At 33.0% G+C, this 21,445-nt stretch overlaps 1 protein-coding gene across 1 annotated transcript in view; it reads right to left on the bottom strand.

The window, feature by feature from the left end:
* Positions 1–1,181: 1,181 nt before the first annotated feature.
* Positions 1,182–21,445, bottom strand: part of LOC149426834 (uncharacterized) — a 67,647-nt gene continuing 47,383 nt past the window's right edge. The window contains exons 4-6 of the mRNA XM_089638726.1: positions 13,580–13,658; positions 3,894–4,062; positions 1,182–2,815 (exon numbers count right to left, since the gene is read on the bottom strand). Coding sequence (XP_089494852.1) covers positions 1,999–2,815; positions 3,894–4,062; positions 13,580–13,658 — 1,065 coding nt within the window. The 3' untranslated portion in view covers positions 1,182–1,998. The remainder of the gene's footprint in view (positions 2,816–3,893; positions 4,063–13,579; positions 13,659–21,445) is intronic.

Below are 21,445 nucleotides of genomic sequence, written 5' to 3'. Positions count from 1 at the left end.
TACCTTTGGTTCTACATATATTGTAATATAGTCATCCGGGAAAGATGGAATGGCAGCTGCCAATTTTTCTCCAACTGACAGGAAAAATTCATTAAATGCAAGCGCAATTTGACGGGGTTCCCTAATTTCACAATTATTTACGATGAGAGATTCAATGGTGCTGATGGGTTTATGTACACGGTTAGACAGAATTGAGATAATGGTTTTCCAAGTTTTTCTTGGGTTAGTTCGGCTTAATAATGTTGTATCTTTTTACAAACTCTCGTCAAGTTTTTCGAACAGCTTGTTTGCTATGTTCCGCCGATGGCAAGTTTGTATAAAATATGGCGGTTATTTTTTTTTAATTAATTTATTTCAACACTAACTTCTTTTACTAAAATGCCTTACCGCTTTCCGTAAGCCATCACCGAAACAAACTGATTTAATTTTAGTAATTGATTTTATGTAGAAGTGATCACATATCGGATCTACCACTCTTGAACCAGATAACTGTGTCATAGTATACTCATAAAAAATAGTTTTATTTATATGTAAAAATAACCCATACTTACATGTCTGTCACGGAGGTCGATATTGAAATAACCCATACTTCCATTAGGAGCTTAAAGGTCTGTCACGGAGGTCAATATTGAAATAACCCATACTTACATTAGGAGCTCAAAGATCTGTCACGGGGGTCAATATTGAAATAACCCATACTTACATTAGGAGCTTAAAGGTCTGTCACGGAGGTCAATATTAAAATAACCCATACTTACATTAGGAGCTTAAAGATCTGTCACGGGGGTCAATATTGAAATAACCCATACTTCCATTAGGAGCTTAAAGGTCTGTCACGGAGGTCAATATTGAAATAACCCATACTTACATTAGGAGCTTAACGGTCTGTCACGGAGGTCAATATTGAAATAACCCATACTTCCATTAGGAGCTTAAAGGTCTGTCACGGGGGTCAATATTGAAATAACCCATACTTACATCAGGAGCAAAGGTCTGTCACGGAGGTCAATATTGAAATGATTAAAAATTGGATTTAAAAATATCTCTCATATCTTTTGGCCTTCACTGCTTGAACTTCCTGACAATATAATAAAATAATTTGAGGTTATATGTAGGACCACCAGCGAATATTTTTTTCAAATGAAAAAAAAATCGCGTAAGTAATAAAATGAAACAACACATTTAAGTATAAAAACGTATATTTAAAAATGTACAAGCTTTTAATACTGAAAAAACTAATTTAAACCATCAAGGACATGTACGTATTAAATATTATAAATGTTTAACTCGCCATCACTGCCGTTATTCGCACACAAACTTCCAACTGTGGCGAGTTACATAATTAAGTGTGTTCTTAAAATTAAAATTAAATAAATTAATACAAAATAGAAAACATTATTATTCAAAGTTGCAATTACATTACATCGTGGCTGCGAATTACAAACATTGATTTATTTTTATAACATTTAGCATATTTTCTTTATTAGATAATAATAATCAATAAATAAAAGTACCTACCTACGTAATAGTTTTCGCATGTCTGCTAGTATAAGAAAAACTATTATTAATTGAGAACACAATATTTTGTATCTGATTTGGGTTTGCGTTTAACTTGGCTACAAAAAGTCTTTCGACCATACCAATTCCACTCTGTAAAACGGGAGGAACTTTGTTGTGGGACAAGACAGGAAGACCCGAAGGAATCAACGAGTTCCCGCCCGACTAGGAAAACGAAGAAGAAAACTATAGTGGTTATTGACTGTGGTTATGGAAAAGCCAGGTTCATGTTTGAATACACCCATAGACAGGTAGGTACCCACACCTACCTAACTCAATGCCGCATATAAATTATTTATTTGACGTAAATGCAAATTTTCTGTTTAACATTACATATTTTGTTTTAATTCTCAGAAACCAAATGGATTTAGAGCATTTTAGAGACACCACAATGATCAGGGTTCGTTTTAACATGAATACTTAACACACCTACGACATAATCTAATCAGAAAAGCTGTGAACTTCGACAATAGGTTTGGGGTGCAAGGCACTCAGTTGGTTATCCACAACGTAGGTCTTTTGCGTTACGTTTTCAAAAGTGTAGGTAATTTTTTTCTTGTTTTTCGTTTTTTTCGGGTCCCGCGATTTGGCGGCTCCGTCAATGAGGTTTCTGCTCCTGATGTTGCTGACCTTGGAAGCCAGGGAGCTGTCGGGTAGGTCTCCGTCTGACTGGGCGTTCCGGTGCCTGTTTTGTTGGTCATGAAGTCTTTCCTCGCGCAGCTTGGTCCTTTCTTCCTTCCTCCTCAACCTCTCCAGCCTTCGCAGGTTCTTCTCTATCTGTGCCGGGGTGAGGCCGCTCTTCCCGGACTTGAGAGCATTCACGTTGTGGATATAGGCTTCGGGGTCTTCCTTGTTGGATACGAATCCATGGTAAGGTTTCTTCCTGTTGGGTTTTCGCGGGCTGTTATTTTTTCCGTCTTGTCTGTGAGCGTACGCGGATTTTCCGACGTTTAACAGATATTCTGGTATTGAGTTTGAATCACTTGAAGGCGAAACATTATTGTTTCTTTGAACAGGCTTCCTTCTACCTTTACGTAACTTCACAACAGGGTTGAGGTCATTGGATGCATTCACATCATTGTTTTTGTTGTGGTTTTCGTAGTCTATTGTGCGTGGCACTGAGATTTCGTTCGGTTTGTGACCGGTTCCATTTGGGTTCCATCTCTGTCGGAGTTTATTTCTTTCAGCTTTGGGGACCTTGAGCAGTCTTGTTTGGCAAATGTAGTTCTTTACCTCAAAACAGCTCATGGCGGCCCATCTGTGAAAATAAATAAAATATAAGTTTTAGCACTAACCCGCGAATATGCTATTATTTTAACTACTTTTCGAGTTTCCGACGCGTTTGGAAGAAAACATAAACAACACCAGTTCTTAATTCTCAGGTAGGTACTTTGGAATAATACACGGAGAAAAATCTATGAAATAGATCAGTGAAAACAGGCTTTCTATGCGATAGAATCTTAAACTTGAATAGACTTCAAACTCTCGTTCTATTAAATATACCATAGAATAGATAAGGAGGAAACCCAACATTCCATCTTGTACCTTATTTGCTCATTTACATGGAGAAAAATGAGCATCGCTAATTTATTAAGAATTTCTTAAAATTATTGGCAATCCTGTGAAAAACGGGATTGCCGGCTCACAAATAATGAATTAACAGGTTTAAAATCTTTTAGCAAATTTCGAATATATTATAACGAAAATGTCTTCTAAATTTTCTAAAATTTTATCAGGAAACCTGTTAATTTATTCGAAGCCTGCAATCCGTTTTTAACCGGATTATCAATAATTTGAAGAGATTCGTAATAAATTAGCAAATACTCATTTTTCTTCGTGTAAATTAGCAGATAAGGTACAAGATGTAATGCTGTTTTCCCTGCACTCCGCCACGCGTTGCTGTGGTTTCTTCTAGAGCTATCAAGAGCATTCTCGAACTTTCTGGAAACTTCTAGACTCACCGACACACTTCTCCACTCAGCTTGGAACCATATAGAACCTTCTTGAACTTTTTCATTCCAGAGACTTCTATAGCATTCGAGAACCTTCATCAACTTTCTGGAACCTTCCAGACTCACCGACACAGTCGGCGGGACCATTCTAAAATAAGCTGAATCATTCGCGGCCTTCCCATAAAAAAGCACATTTTCGTGTCCCACACTCAGCCACACCCACCAAACTCTATTACTTTCAATACTTTTGACACCAAGGGCTATCTACCACCATAACCACCGGTTATATTATAGGCGGGTAGGAAAACACGGGATTCTTTTTATAATTAATATTAGATACATAATTGATCAGGTGGGATACCAGCTAGAGATGGTGTTAGCTACCTGTATTGCAGATCTGGGACCATGGCAACACAGTGCCAACTCAGGTCCTGGTCGGGCAGGTGGCGCATGTGCGAGAAGGACTTGTACTTCATGGTTCTCATCTCCCCACCCCACTTCCACTCCTTGGCCATCGTGTCGTACACCCCGCCGATCCACCTCTCTTGTTGCTCTGAAAAGTAAAAAATGATCTGTTTTGATATCTTGGCTTTGGAACACAGGTAACTTATAACTGACAGGAGTTACATGTACGAATGCAGTTTCGCTCAGTTGTTTCGGGCTGTAGCCTACAGGCAGAAGATTGGCTTGTTGATGATCAAATTCCAGTAGAACAGGGCACCAGAAGAAGAAGAAGAATGCATTATTAACTTCTTCATCTTTATTAGCCTTCTGACGTCCAACTTTGAACATAATATACTAATCTTTCACCGATTCGTAGTCGACTGTTCTTCGAAGATGCCATTCAAAGCTAACAATATTCTGCAAGACCAACACAAGTCAAAACATAAAATATTGTGACTATAACCAGACAAAAAAGATGTTTTCATGAAATTCTAATTAAATTAATCAATTTAATATTTATACCTACTTCTAGTTGAAATCGTATGGCATTAAAAAGTATACATAAAAACGTTACAAGCTTTGAAACTTTTCTGAGGTGCAGTGATAAAAGTATTTATCTGGTTGTAAATGTTGTCTGTTTCAGGAAATTGGCAGCAATATTATTAATCCACATATTGACATTTTTAACAGTAGCCTTTTAAGGATCCAAGGGCCATATAAATGCCATTATAATATAATACATATTAAATATGTATTTTTGTTTTTTATCTTCTTTTAATATGTAGTTAATAAATGGACAAAAGTCTGTTTTGCCCAAAAACATTAAAAGACCTGGTAAAACGGACATATAAAAACATGTTTTAACCATTTTATTTTATTTTTTAATTATGTTGTTACGCGTTCATACAGGAGCGACTAGTCTATTTTCAACAAATTTTGCAGAGCCGGTAAAATGGAGCAGGTCATATTTACAGATATAGAAATACAATGTAAATAGTATTTTAATCATAAAATTAGAATCTTATTTTTTTATGAAGGTAAGTAGATACTATATTATAAATATCCTTGTAAACACATATAGCAGTTTATATACCTAAGTGTTTTATTGTTCTAGCACACTAAGGTACGTTTTCACAATAAATTAACACTTTTCGTGTTGAAACTTTGTGCCGACTCCACCAGTTGAATGGTAACACACGAACGAAATTTCCTTGTCGTGAAGTAATTTATGCGCGTCTTCTTTATTGAATAGAAACAAAGAAGTCTAAAATGGAGATATTACCAAAGCCGTTATCAATAATTTATTACTAACGGCAATGTTAAAAGGTTTTTTTTCTGGTTTCGCACCCATTTTGTATCCAAATTCGTTTGCCATTCGTGACTCTATATTATTTACGATTTGTCGTCTGTCTAATACGTTGTGCTGAAGGTTTTTATTTATTGTTGTGTTTTTATCTGTGAAAGGATTCTGTAACAACTTCTGTTCGTATTTATTTATCAAATACATGTTTTTTTACGACTTTTCATTAAAATCAACATATCATTTTCAATAAGAAATAAGTAGGTACCATAGACATATGAATATTAGTAGACCTTCCCTAAGTGATTAAAAGCGTATTATCCCCACTCCCCATACCGGTTCCATTGGAGCCGGCTGTGCTCGCGTATGGCCTCAAGTGAAATTTGAAAACGTGACGTCATCATTCTTGTGCGAACTATGGTCGAGGCATCATCGGTTCATTTTACGAAATAACACGGCAAAATGTTGACTTGTACTATGAAAACTTGTAAAAATAGATGTGAAAAAGAGAATAAACCCAATTGTGGTATTACATTCCATATATAAGCATTATTTTACTTTATTTTAAGCATATTCACATCGTATAATATGAATCAGTTGTTACTATCACATCGAGAAACGTCTGGACGCGAAACACAAAGCTGGTTGGTTGCTGGGAAGTAAATTATGAACATTTATAAAAGTGTCTTAACTAAATACTTAAACAAAATATTCGACTCTGAAAATAGAACCGAATTTTTTTGCCGAATTTGGACTTCGCAATTTTTATTTTTTATTTTTTTATTTTTATAGTGAATACCTCACAAGAGTCCCAACTGCTCCCGTCTGGAGCCAGTGAGACTATGGCATCCCCAATTGGGGGATGTTGTGAGGCTGAAGGTAAGTGGGGAAGGGAAAGAGGAAGGTGGGGAAGTACCTGGCTATTCAGATCTAGTCACTAAACACGGCTAAAGCCATTTGGAGCAACGTTTCAATTCTGAATGGTGGTCTTACACCAGGGCGATACTGGTAGTATCTTCCACTCTGTTCATTTGTTCATAACGTGGCGAGTAATTTGCGCTCCCATGTAAAAATGTCTATTCATTCAAAAGCAGATTTTACTTTTAAGAACTAAATGGTGATATTATAATGCGAGATGCCTATTTACTGTCAGATTGATTTATTGACGAATCACAGTCGGCTTCACTCCCTTCGTTCTTCAACAGTTGATTTTACCCCTCGCCATTATCTTCTCGTCTATTAATTCCTATGTCTGTGGTAGGTACCTATTCATCTACGTGTAATAAGGGAATATTCAACTTATAAAATAGTAGGTGCCTATTCACCTGAGTGTAATAAGGGAATATTCAACTAATATAATAGTCGGTACCTATTCACCTAAGTGTAATCAGGGAATATTCAACTAATATAATAGTAGGTACCTATTCACCTAAGTTTAATAAGGGAATATTCAACTAATATAATAGTCGGTACCTATTCACCTAAGTGTAATCAGGGAATATTCAACTAATATAATAGTAGGTACCTATTCACCTAAATGTAATCAGGGACAGTGGCGGCCGGTGGTCAAAATATGTGGGGGTTCACCGGATTACAACATTAAGTCATAAAATAAATTAAATAAAGGTACATACCTATTTATAAAGAAGTTCTATTCCCTGTTCATTTTGTTTAGCAAAGACCTCTATCAATGCTTAACACTGATAGTGCGTTCAGTCTGTCCTGGCTCAACGTGTTAAAAGATTGTATTCTTTTTAACGTTGAGAAACATCTTTAGCTTTCAACTGAGGTCATTCCAAAGGTCACGAATGGTGCACAAAAGTTTTAGTAATTTCACAGTCTCGAGAAAGTCTTCTAATAAACAAGTACTATAAAAAAGTTGTAAAATTGATAAAGCGCCGTTAGCTTTTGAAAAATCGTCGCGGGCGTAAATTGCACAGAGTTTACCTTTTAGGTACTGAACTTTATTTAGGAAGTCATACGTTTTAAGCGTCACATTGAAATCATGTTCTGGGAAATTTGACCTGTATCGATTTTTATTAAATAGCTCATTATGGTGTTTACCTTAGGCACGGTAGCCTGAATCCAATTGCATTCTGATGTCAACTTTTCCTAAAACCTTTAAGCTCAAAACTTTTTGTAAATGTAAATGATAAGAATTATGTTTTTTGATTTTTTCAGAAAGGTGAGTTACATCAGTAACACCGCTGATTGTCCAAACTGAATCAACATCGTAAATTAAACACGTAAAACAAAATAAACTATTCAATTGATCACATGCACAGAGCTACAAGCTTTGTTATACATTGTTTTGTTAAATGATCGAGTAAACTTCTTCGATCCAGATTTGCACTCTTATTTTATTATCAGTTCAGGTTTTAGGTGGACCGGCATTTTTTATTATCACTTTGTTTTCAAAACTCGACCTATTATTCTTAATGTATTCCACATTCAAACTCATTCTTAATTTATACGTTGAACAAACACAAAAGTAATCATAAATTAGTATAACATGCAATTGATATGCCTTATTAATAATTGATATACAAGATCGATATAACCTGCAATTAAACTTCAAAACTTTCTCAGAGTAAGAAAAGTTTTAAATTCAAGAGACAATGCCTGGCAACGGCGAGTACTGACTGAACTGATAATAAGTAATCTGACCATCACTCATCTCTTAATGACAAGTTTTATCCTGTATGCTTGTATCGAAGAAGCGTAACATTCGCTGAAAAATAGCAGATGGTAAATTGAAACAACGATATCGACAATAATATCAAACATACGCGTTTTAGTTTAACTTTCTACTGAATAAACCGTTCCTTCTGATGTGGTGGTAAAACTCCGAACGCCGTTCTTGATATGGTATTATTTGCAAAGAATAGTATGTAATGGTATGGACCCACGCTTTCGACTGTTCCACAGAATATGCGACAAAGCAGTTAAATTTTGGATCGCAATCGAAAACGAACTGCTACGAACATAGGCACAAGTCAAAGTCGGTCTGCAAGATAAGCGCGCTTAATAAGTAGGTACCTTTTGAATGAGATATTATAACCGAACCGAGTTTCGTATTGTGATTAGCCATGTCGGAAATCTTGTTGGTTGTTCGGCGCTCGGGAGCACATATTAGCTGGCCGCCACTGATCAGGGAATATTCAACTAATATAATAAACAGGAATCTTATTAGAAAAACTAATACACGATATAGATTATTATAGGTATATATTTATATACACAATTTAGATTAGATAGATCCAACCAAGGATATTAAAAATACTAATTTCGGTTGGACTTTGTAACTTTGGTTTAAGCAACTCTAGAACTTTTGATTTGAGTTTAAGAGTCATCGTTTTGTAAAGTGGAAGTGTTTCTTTAAAGAATTCAGACAAGCGATGAAGTACCTACCTATGCTATAATATGTTTTTAACAGAAAATTATTTTAATTGATATTTTCAAAATAGGAACTCATTTATTGAGAATAAGGTCGTCTACAACTAAATTTCATGTTTTTTACAAATGTATCATGATTTATTTTTTATATTTAGAATTTCTTATTTATATATATGTTTTTAAATTAAATAAATTTAAAAATTATACAAATTAAAGCACGCTGAGCGGTACTGCAGCACTGCCATTCGATTTTGAATTGTACGGAATCGTATCTCGTGTGACGTCACGAAACACCATTACATAAGTTTTACGTAAGTTCATTTTGAAAGTTCAAGAATACGTCATTTTTGGATATCGATAAACTAATTTTACTGCCATGAACTCTTTGAATAAAGATTCCGCGGAAAATATTTTCGCATTTCGTTTGTTTCTAGATAAATTCACTATATTTTTAAAAATACTGTTCGTGAAAGTAGATGAAAGATTATTTCAGATTTTAGTATTACAAATGGACAAATGCAATTAAAATTTTGAAAGAAATTAGCAAAGATAAAGTTTTAAAGTCGTTTTCAGATGGTTTTTATCGTGAAAACAATAATTACTACTTTACACAAATCTAAAAAACATTTATAATTAGACAAATGTATTATACAAAAAAATATTTATTTAGAATATTTGTCAAATGTTTAATGTTGTTTCATAGAATTATTTCAACGTTTCCTGGAGCGTTTATGGTAAAATTTTAATGCAACCTAAGAGCGCGGTTTATATCATATTTCTCACCGTGATGCAAAATGAGATTAATAAGTATTAATTAACTCGTAAATAAGCATAACTCTATAAGACCGTATCAGGCTGGGAGATACGAGTACATCTCCCAAAAATACGGCTTGTTTTCTGTCTGTGAAGAATATCTCCCAAGAGATTAAATATAATTTATTCAAAATATTTAAAAAGAATAGAAGACGACTTCAATCAGACTATCCTGTACTTTTAGTAGACGACTTCAATCAGACTATCCTGTAATTTTAGTAGACTACTTCAATCAGACTATCCCTTTTAGTAGACGACTTCAATCAGACTATCCTGTAATTTTAGTAGACTACTTCAATCAGACTATCCTATACTTTTAGTAGACGATTTCAATCAGACTATCCTATAATTTTAGTAGACGACTTCAATCAGACTATCCTGTAATTTTAGTAGACGACTTCAATCAGATTGTCCTGTACTTTTAGTAAACGACTTTAATCAGAATATCCTGTACTTTTCACGGCTCTAGTTAGGTAATAAAAATAGTGCTGAGAGTCGGAAGAGGACAAAGCTGTGTTCAAGATATGCATAATTAGAATAACTAACTTTGTTTTTATTACCACTTTATTTGTATATTTTTAATATATGAAAAACCAACCGGGTTCGTTTCACCCCGGAAGATCAGGGTTATATAAAAACATATTAAATCAATAACAGAGTTACAGTTACAATTTATAGGTAAGATAGAATAAGAAGAGAGAACATAAACTTTGGTGGGGGGCATCAAATTTGAAATTAGGTAGAGAGAATGGGAAAATGTTTAAAAAGGGGACATTTGAAAAGTCTAATTTTTATTGAGTAAATTGGTTTTATTTATTTTTAGGGATTTTGTTTATTTTCCAGAGTATTTAGATTGTTCAAACGTAAACCTAACCCATTTTTGTGCAGCACATCTGTACCCGAGGATTAGGTGTGTTGCGATTTCTGAAAAACCTTCACTATTTAGGCACTTCAAGTGTTTCAACACTCCTTTGAACATTTTTATTCTATTCTAATTAGTATAATTAGTATTAGTGTATGTACACAAAGTGTTTGCTATATGTGAAAATTTGTATTATAGTGTATTATACAACGAACTTCCTTTATAAAAACGCAGACGATGGTGTCAGGTTTATGATAACTATATACATAATATAATAAAAATAATAATGCCTATGTTTCTCATAAATAAACAATATTGTTGTTTTACATCTTTTACGATATCAAGTCGCTAAGAACAGAGCGCACATTCTTTAGCATTGTTTTGGAGCAAGGGGTGTCGCGCGTGTTTAAAACGGTATCGGTTGACGTTTGTAAATATATTTTTCTCCATTCTTTCATTGCCTAGCCACTCAATATGAAAGAAATTTGAAACCGTTCTTTAATGTGTACACCATAATAATAAAATAAATTTGCGTAATATAATGACACCAAGAAATCGACAAACCTTTCTTGAACATTCACATTTTTGACATATGCACTTTTTTTAGCACTCGAACAGAATTTCATAACGCTAGAAGACGTGCTTTTTTATTTCGAGATTCAAAATAAGCCCAATTAGGGCCTATATTTCCACACAAAACTGTGTTTCACCATGATTACGAAATTCAAAAAAGATGGCGATATACAATTTCAGCTAATTTGAGACTAAATGGTCAAGAACCAAAAGGTACCAAGTCAGTGATACATTTGTTTCCATTGGAATGTATATGGAAGGCACATATAATTTTCTGCTTTATTCTCTGGTTTTATCTTTCAGCATTCCCCCAAATATGTACTGATATTTCATAGTTCTATAGCTCTTGTTGGAAATTACGTTGCAAGGTGAGAATGGTTGTAGGTTAAAAGTTAATCAGAAAACCTGTTAACTCCTTCATAAGGCCTGCAATCCCGTTTTTAACCAGAATTGTCAAAAATGTTGAGAGATTCAGCAATACTCGTTTTTCTCCGTAACTAGAGACTCTTATTGAGAAGTACCAAAACGGAGAAAAATGAGAGCGAATTTTTTTTTGTCAATATAGTGTTAAAAATGTGACAACATGACCATTTCGTAATAATATATTAGTCATTCAGAATATATCAGAACACGTGTTCAGGCAAGAGTCCTAGTCCGAATAAAAATTAAGAGGAAGCTACAAGCCAAAAATGTGTATATTCTTGGTATACCTTATATCGTAGGTAATAGGCATTAAAATCGCTTGACAAACGGAGTCTAGTAACGTTCGATTTCAAGCAAAAAACTGTTTTAATTCGTTTTGTAAATAATTTTATAAGAAAGCAAAAAAAATTATCATGTGAAACTGTCACAGATAATCTTAGCTATAATACTGTATTTTTAAAAAGTTGTTTCCTTTATGCGTTCATACATTTCTATTGAAAAAATATTTTTTTTTTTGTAGTTTACATTTGTATTTTTAAAAAGTTGTTTCCTTTATGCGTTCATACATTTCTATTGAAAAAAAATATTTTTTTTATAGTTTACATTTATATGTTTTATTGAGTAATTTATTTTTTTATTTGTATTCTGCTCAAGCGAAGCGATAGGAAAATCTTCAATTTATCTAAAACATATTTTTTGGTATTCATAATGTACACCAATTCGTTATAAAGATTAATCAAAATAGTGATTTGGCATTACGTTTCGCCTTAATGGACGATATGCGAAAAACGACTTCCTCATAACATATTCGTGCTTTACTGAAGTTTGTTATGAAATTTGTCGAATCATTCGTTATATGCCTCTAGTCCCGTTTCTAACAAGAAATTGAATAATTTTACTAAATTTTTAATAAACCAACAATATCAGTAAGTTATATATAGGTATTTAGATAATAAGTTATAATAATTATTATAATATAATTACAACTCATTATAATAATAAGTAATAAGTATCTGAAAATCAAAGTTACCTCCAAGAACATACACGGAGAAAACTAATTGTTAATTTATTGAAAAATCTCTTAAAATTATTCGTATTACTGTTAAAAACGGGGCTGCAGACCTTTAAAGATTGAATTGACGGATTTTCTAATATTTATTTATAATTGTGTAATTATATGTTATACGCGCATATGGGTTTTTACAAACATTTGATATACATAATAGTTTAGTGCGACAGTAAACAATAAATAAAAGTTTGCAATTAGTAATATATAAATTCAATGCAGAAGAATAGTATTATGCTTAGCTTAGTTATAAATATTATTGAGGTATGTTAATATAGCCTTCTTGTAACTTTATTCCGTACAGTTAAAAACATCTACAATTTCTGCGAAATTATTGCCATATGGAATGTTGAAAGTGATTATGCTCAATAAATCAGGGAAGGCTATAAATAAATTAACATTTTTAAAAATAAAAGTCAACTAGAGAATTTTAATGTTTTGGCGATCTCAAAAACACGTGTTTATAAAAATTAAAAAAAAATCGCATTTCATTATACAGGGTGTATCGGCACTAACCCGACAAACTTTAACCAGCTATTCCTTAGCACATTTGGAGTAAAAAATGTTATGGGCACTTTGCTGTCCGGTAGCATTTTTTTTCAATTAAAAACAAAAAAAATAAAAATTTCCACACTACATCACTGTCATTGGCATTGCTTTTCGTGTTCAACAGCTGTTATAAGCAAGTATGTCGAAAAGCGTCTTCGCTCTATCGCACACACTAAATAATAATAGTTAAAAATGAGACGAATGGTGCCGTGCCATTTCGTTGTGATTGTAAAAGTGCGCTAATATAGGTACACACGTACATTATTCAACGGAATTCGAATAAAATATTGCCAAATGGGTTTTCAAACTTTGACAAAGGATAAAACAGTGGTGACATGTGGTGAAAATATGAATAATAATTTTTTATTAAAAAAAAACGTTACCGGACAGCAAAGTGCACATAAGATTTTTTACTCCAAATATGCTAAGGAATAGCTGGTTAAAGTTTGTCGGGTACGTGCCGATACACCCTGTATAATAACAGGATAATCGCAGCTGCAAGAAAAAGTGTTCCGATAAATTATGAAAGTAATACTAGTTTATTATAAAATGGTCTGCTATAACCTTTTTAACAGGATTTTAATAAATCAGCAATACTGTACAAGAAATAATAAATATACAGGTATAGAAAATGATTTTCTTACCAACTTCAGGTGTGTTCAGGTATTCTCTAAGTTTTCGGTCTTCCCACCGCTGTGGTGCTGTCAAATTGCTCTCTCTATCCTGTTAAATAAATAACATCATAAATTATATAAAATCACTAGCTGACATGTACCCGGTGTTGCTGGGGTTATGCTTATGAGATACACATATAGATTTTTCTGTAGGCCTTTTTAAGATATACAATACCATAGTACATTTATTTATTTATTTATTTATTTGTTACGACATACACAGTACAATAAGATACAGTTAGAAGTTTTTTAGTTATTACATAGTTGTAGTACCTATTACGTATGTCCATAAAATGTCATTACGTAATTTCGCCTGAGATTGTTATAAAAGGAAGGAAGTGTGTGGATAGATAATAATAAATGAATTGAAAATAAGAATTATAATAAGCTCACGAATTGTAATTGACTGTTAATACGTAGGAGTTTTGAAAAATGATGTGAAAATATTTTTGAAATTTGTCATACTAAGAAATTTAATAAGTTAGTTTTGTATGTTAGAAAGGAATCATGAAAGATGTCTAAATGTAGTAATTTTTCGTAATGGGTGTATGTTGTGATTGCGCGAGTAATTACTGAGTTGTTTGCTGCATTGGTATTGTTGGCTTCAATATGAAATAGTGTAGTGTGCCTGGTACGCCTCGTTGGAACATTTAAACCAATGACGGATAGTAATTCGGGACTATCTATTTTATTATTTAGCAGATTATGTAGAAACAACAGGTCTGACAATGTGCGTCTTTTTTGTAAAGTTAACATATTATTTGTAGTATTGTTGTATTTCTTGAGTAAATGTTTCGAAAATTTATTCTGTATACTTTCTACTAAATCTATGTATACCTTATATTGAGGATTCCATATTGTGGAAGCATACTCCAGTGGACTTCTGACCAATGAACAAAACAAATTTTTCAGAGTCTTAGCACTTTTGAAAACTTTGCATATTCTTAATAAGAAACCTAGCATTCTGTAGGATTTAGAAATAATGTGTTCAATGTGCTTGTCAAAAATTAATTTGCTATCTAAGTAAACACCTAGATCTTTACACGTAGACATAGGTTGTAAAGGTTTGTTATTCAAGTTGTATGGATAGATGATTTTGTTTTTATTTCTAGTAAATGTAATCGAGTGACACTTAGATATGTTTAAGGACAATAAATTTGATTCACAATATACGCACAAATTATCAAGATCGGTTTGCAATTCCATACAATCGGATAAACACTGTATAGCTTTATAAATTTTCATGTCATCCGCGTATAAAACAAAGTAACTATTTTTAAAGCATACGGAAATGTCATTTATATAAATATTAAATAAGAGTGGTCCAAGATGCGATCCCTGGGGCACACCTGAGATGATTTCCGTTAAGCAAGATGCAAAACCATTGACAACCGTGATTTGGTGCCGATTATTGACGTATGATGCGATCCATCTATAGAGGTCACCGTGAATTCCTAGACCTAATAACTTTTGTAAAAGAATATAATGATTAACACGGTCAAATGCTTTAGAATAATCCGTATAAATGGCATCTACCTGGCATCGCATATCCATTTGAGCATGAAGATTTATTATTAACATTATTTTAACGTATCTCATGAGGTTTAGCCAGCGTTAGCAATGTAGTGACCGAAAATATATTTTTACGACTTGATCATAAAACATCGACTTTTCTCTACTTTCTATAAATATAATGTTCTTGTATCATATATGTAAACCTTTCAGAAGAAATTTTCTAAATGATAATAAAAACCATATCAAAATCCGTTTCGTAGTTTAGAAGAACTAAGCACACAAACGGACAGACACGGATCGCAACTTTATTTCATACTATTTAGTGATATAAATTCACGTGAATAAGAAGGCAAAAAAGTAACAATATTTTAAGAGGTATTTCACCATCCTCTCGATAACCTGTCAAAAGAACTATCCATAGGATAACGTATATTTTCGATTTAAATATTTTTGTTATTTATAAAGTTCGAGTTTGCTATTCGGTACTCAGACCGATGATAATATGAATGGTGGCTATATATATCGGATAAGTTAGCCGAGTTTTCTACCTATTGCGAGTATTTATTTATGTCGGATTAGTTAGCCGAGTTTTCTACCTATTGCGAGTATTTTATTTATGTCGGATTAGTTAGCCGAATTTTCTACCTATTGCGAGTATTTATATATATCGGATAAGTTAACCGAGTTTTTTTTACCTATTGCGAGTATTTATTTATTTATCTATCCATCTTCTATTTACATAAAGAAGAGTGTCTGTGGCAGACACCGGTGCGGGGCGTAGATTTTACTATTATAAAAATCTACAGTTTTATTTCGAGACTGATTAAATTTTGCACACTACACCTCCAAAACAAGAGATGTGTCACTATCTACATTAGATTTTTTTTTAAACTTCGTAAAACCCGTCCAGCGCGTATTTTTTTTCTTTTACGGCAATATAAATTTGTAGGTCCAACCTTTTTACGGAGAGTCAAAGTTTCGAAATAAAGATGTTATCTTTTATCAGCAATCTAATCTAATGGGATGATACACAGCCAAGTGCCGAGTTTCTGTCTACATTCGGAAGCAAATATGTACCGAGTGACTTCTGAAATCATGCATCATGAAGGTAGGTACGTTAGGGTGAGCCGTCAAAGCATTTAAATATATATTTATATAAAATTTAGGGGTCTCTAAAATTTCACACACGAATATGATAACATTGTTTTTTTTTGATTTGTTGATTTAGATACTAAAGTTTTCACGGTCATACTATTTTAGTTTATTAAAAAAAGGGTTCCATAATTTACAGAAAAATAACTTCACCAACTCACACTAAATATCACTTAATTATATACATATAAGATGAACCACCATAATGAAGCTAAGATTGTGTTTATGGGGCTTTAGAGTTGTCAGAATTAAAGTTTTTCTGAGTAATAATAATAGTATTTGGCTAATTTATATAGCGCTGTTTTCATGGAAAATCACCTAAAGGGCCTGTACAAATATATTTATCACATAATAACTACTGCTGGCTTACAATTAGGATTCATAATAACTAGTGACTTACATCTAAGACTTATTTCTAGTGACTTACGACTAAGGTTCATAACTACTGACTTAAAACTAGTGACCTACCTACATCTAATAATTATATCTAGTGACTTACGACTAAGGTCTAGTAATGGCTGAGTAATATTATATAAATATTAACTTGAAAAAAAAAATTAAAAGTATAATTTATATAGATTGGTGACCGGATAAATCATCAAAATGATAATACATCACATTTTTAAAAAGTTATAGGTATAAAGTCATGGAAAGTGATGAAACAAAAACTTTATTAACTGGGTTAAGTAGGTTAGGTTAGGTTAGGTTAAAATTTGATTTTTTTTCATCGTTTTTAATGACTTTATATCACTTTTTAAAAGTGTGTTGAATAGTCACTGTGTTGAGTTAGCATAGAACCATTTAGTTTACTGACTTTAAATTCTTTAAAAGAAATTCTGATGGAATATGTTTTAATTTATGTGCTATGTTAAGCAGTTGAATATGTTTTTTGTAAATGTAAATTCCACCCCATCCTATAATGTCATATTATATTATTGATTGGCAGGAGGAAAATATGTCATTCTAAGTAAATTTTTAATTAGTATATGTCTAAGAAAACAGATATAAGTTAGTTTCCTTCATCTGTCTTTGAGTATCTTTATGTGTGCGGACCATTTTAGTAATTAGTCTATTGTAATGCCTAGGTATTTTATTTCGGTTTTGCTTTCTATGACTAAACACGAGACATTACATTTATCTTGTTGTGTATTATTCCTATAGTGGATTATAACTTGTATTTCTTTAGGAGTTTTTTGTTTTTTTTTGCTGAATGGCATATAATAATTTTTTTAAATTTGATTTCATTAAATTTATCTCAAACAACTTTTTTAGTTTATTTATATCTGTGTTGGCTCTGTTATTTACTTCCGTCCGTGTATTCGCTTTTATTAGCAGTACGGTTTTGACTCCGTAGAAAATAAATTCGCCATATTTAGAGACATTAAATATATCGTTAAAATATATGATAAACAGCAAAGAACCCAATACTGTTCCTTGAGGTATTGAAAATCCTCTACATTCAGAGTCACGTTATCATTCATGTTTATAATGTACCAAATATTCTCAAAAACCGGCAGATACCTAAAATGAATTGGTTGTATGTTTATGGAAACATTATACTCATTTAGAAATAAATATAACTTGATCCCAGGCGGTGTTTGAGATTTTTAGCAAAACCATGGAAAATATGTGAAAACCAACGGTTTGTTTCAGTGGAGTCATCAATCTGCTGAAATGTAAATAGATGATTTATGATAAAATCATTATCATATCTGTATACTGTATACATGATACCATCATAATATAATTATCAAATCACATCGTATCATACTATCGATCCTTATCTTTTTTCCTCAAGCTGAGACCAATGCTTTTAATTTTAATGAATGTTCGGCCTTATCAGGCATGTAAAAATAATGTCATTTGTTCAACTCTTCTACCTCATGCATTCCTGTGAGTAGATTTGTGTGGTCACCACTATTAAATTAAATACCTCATATTAAAGACGATGGAGGTGTCCATGTATGCCGGTGTCCTGTTGAATATACAGTATTTGTGCTCCAATAGTTAAAATCAGAAGGTACTATTGTATCGAAAAATAAATGATGTTATCGTCTTGACCCCGAGAGAGCGATATCTAAAAAAAGCCTCAATTCCTTGAGGACCCACCCTGTACAACCATAGTACCTATCTAACCCTGAATATGAGAACAATAACATGTTATTATTGTGTTATGTTATGTGTTATATATGTATTATTACGTTTTATGGAATGATCTCTAAGTTTTGTCTTGACGTCGCAAGGCGCGGCAGCTGCCGTCATAAAAATACGGTACGGTATTTCTATATTCATTTTCGTTTAACATTCAAGAAATGAGTAAATACGTTTCACAGCTATAAACAATTGATAATGAACACTCTAGTGTTTAGTTTATCCAAACTACAAGGGAATGGCATTGTTCTAGAGGTAAAACGATAAAATTTCACACAAATTCTTATAGTAGTATTGCCTGTCTGAACCCGTCTTGCAGTTTGCATATTATTCAAAGAATCGCCAGCTATAAAGACGTCTAAAATTACAGAAACGTTGTTGACTTTACAATAATAGTGGTTAATTACTACCCGACTTGGTCTGAGTTTCAACTCTGCACTTTTTAAAATTGTATGTCAAATAAATTAAACTTTATTTGCCCGCGCGTTCGACCGCGATAATACGGGCGTGCGCCAATATTTGGGTTCGCAAATTCCTAATATACCTGTTGGTACTTAATAATTATACGTTCTGAATAATGAAATGTAATAATTGTTTCGAACTTGCGATCTCTGAGTCCAGTGCCAAGGAGATCCTCTCTATCACGGTGGTCTTGTTTAAGAATAATTATTTGCCAATCTTAACAAATCAGAAATTTGTTTACTATAGCAGAAAAAACTCTCAACCTAGCTTTGGCTACGTCCACTTTTGATCGTCCGACAAGTTCAAGGAATCGAGAAATATGATCCGAGTGTTTAGTTAGAGCTTCAAGAGGATTGGTATTTGATAATCTTGAAAGGAATTAATTTCCACGAATCTGTACAAATCCGAGGTCTTTGCAATTATTTTGTGTAATATTATTGATGTGTAATATACGCTATTGGCAGTATCGTATGTGGGGATTGTTGCCGTATTATCATTTTCTAATACAATACAATACAGACGGTGACGACTATAATACCGTGGAATGCCACAACTGCTACATACAATTTTACTCATGGATCTATTTGTAAAAGCGTCAATTCAGCTGTTTAAATAAATTTATGTTAATGTTCAAATTATTGATTTTATTTTACTCTTATTAAAATATTTTGTAAATGCACGAAGGTCAAGTAGGTAGGTGCGAGTATATTGTCTAATGTCATTTTTTTTTCAACCAAACTAGATTATTTTATTTATTATTTTGTTATGTATCTGGAGCCAGTAAGACTATATGAAATTCCCAATTAGTTTTTGTTATGAGGCTGAAGGTAGTGGGGGTAGGAAGGAGATGGGTAAGAGGAAGGTTGGGAATTACCTGGCTATTGAGGTTTGAACAAACACATCTAATTTTTGTTGTTTGTTTTTGGGGTGTTATTCCGTGTTGCGCTAACTCCTTCTTGTTAAACGTACTCAGTGTTACGTCTATACGTTTTATCATAGTGTACTTTGTCTGCGTACATTGATTCCATTTCTTTGGATCTACCGGATCTGCCCTGATGATGGACACTGCAACGCTGTCCGAAACGTCGGCTAAAGAAGGAGTTAGCGCAACACGGCATAACACCCCAAAAACAAACAACAAAAATGCTTTTGGCCGTGAAAATCTAAAAACTTACCAAACACATCTAAATCCATTTCAAGCAACGTTTAGATTCTGAGTAGTGGTCTTTTAACCTTCAACAGGCCGATCCTGAAAGTATCTACCGCTCCGTAATGTGCCAAAAATTAATATAATATACATATATTATTTTTAATGTATAAATTTTGAAATAACACAAATGATTCAAATAAAGTTTTCTTGCGCACGCTGGGATATAAATCTGTGACCTACGGATTTGTAGCTAATGATGAACCACTCAACCACGGAGGTTGTCAAGTTTATTTGATTTTTTTCTATTTCTTGATTTATTCACTCTAAATACACATAATAATTATTACAAAAGGTCTCCACTAGTGTAATTATTATTAAAATTTATTTTAGATCAAAAGGCGCTAAATTCTGTCTGCTTCAGGCGCCAATTAGTTCAAAGTATGGCTGACTTCCGCTAGGGGTCAGTTTAAATAGCTTAAGTGCTCCTCAACAAATTAGCAGTGGCGGTTCGTGGTTTTTTTAACAGGGGGTTCAGAAATTCAAGAGAAGATAAACATATCTAATTAAAATTTACTTACTGTTGTCCTACGTCAAATAGTCGAATACGGCAGCAGTCACACAACTTAAATAAAGTTAGTGGGAGGGGTACCGACATATTATTGTTTTTAAATCACTTTACCTAGACACAATTATTAGATAATGAGAAAAGTTTTATAGGAATTAAATTGTTTAATGTTTTTATAGCACTCAATGTAGGTACGTTGCTAATTATTATTGTTTTTTAGAGAAGAATAATTTCGTAGAATATATAATAGATATTTTAAAACATCAAAAAAACAAATAAAGGTGGCACGAAATAAATTTAAAAATAGGTAGTAGATTTACAAATGCCATAAGCAAACGGTTGGAGAAATGCAGAAACAAGAAAACAAAAATATGTACAAAAATGACTACAAAGTTAAATACCATAATATAACATAAAAAAATAACACTTAACTTGCATCCCTATGGTTCAAAGGTTAAACGTCGGCCGCGAAGTTCTCGGGTTTCTTCGGTTACATTCGTCAATGTTCGGAGGTCACGTGATATCACAACGCGTGTTCGGCGCACACAATTTGTCTTATTTTTGCAAAGAAAGACCAAATTTTGTATATATCACCGTCATAGGGTCTGTACCGGCTAAGATTATTTTGTATGGAGAGTTTGGCGCGGATTTTAACTCGCACAAATTTGGAATAGGCATCGTATTTTTCGGTGGCGCGGGTTTTGAAGGCGAAATTTTAATAGCGTGCTATCTATAATGTGCTTATATTATTATAAAACAAGGATGTTTTATTTTCTCTTATTTTTAATGGGGGTTCGCCGCACAAACGCACTTTAGAGAAAACCGCCACTGCAAATTAGAC

This window comes from Hesperophylax consimilis, chromosome 1, assembly GCF_061612785.1.
Source record: "Hesperophylax consimilis isolate HC1 chromosome 1, BYU_Hcon_1.0, whole genome shotgun sequence".
Lineage (NCBI taxonomy): Eukaryota > Metazoa > Arthropoda > Insecta > Trichoptera > Limnephilidae > Hesperophylax > Hesperophylax consimilis.
The sequence above is the reverse complement of the archived record's forward strand: the minus strand, read 5'-3'. Positions and strand labels throughout refer to the sequence as shown.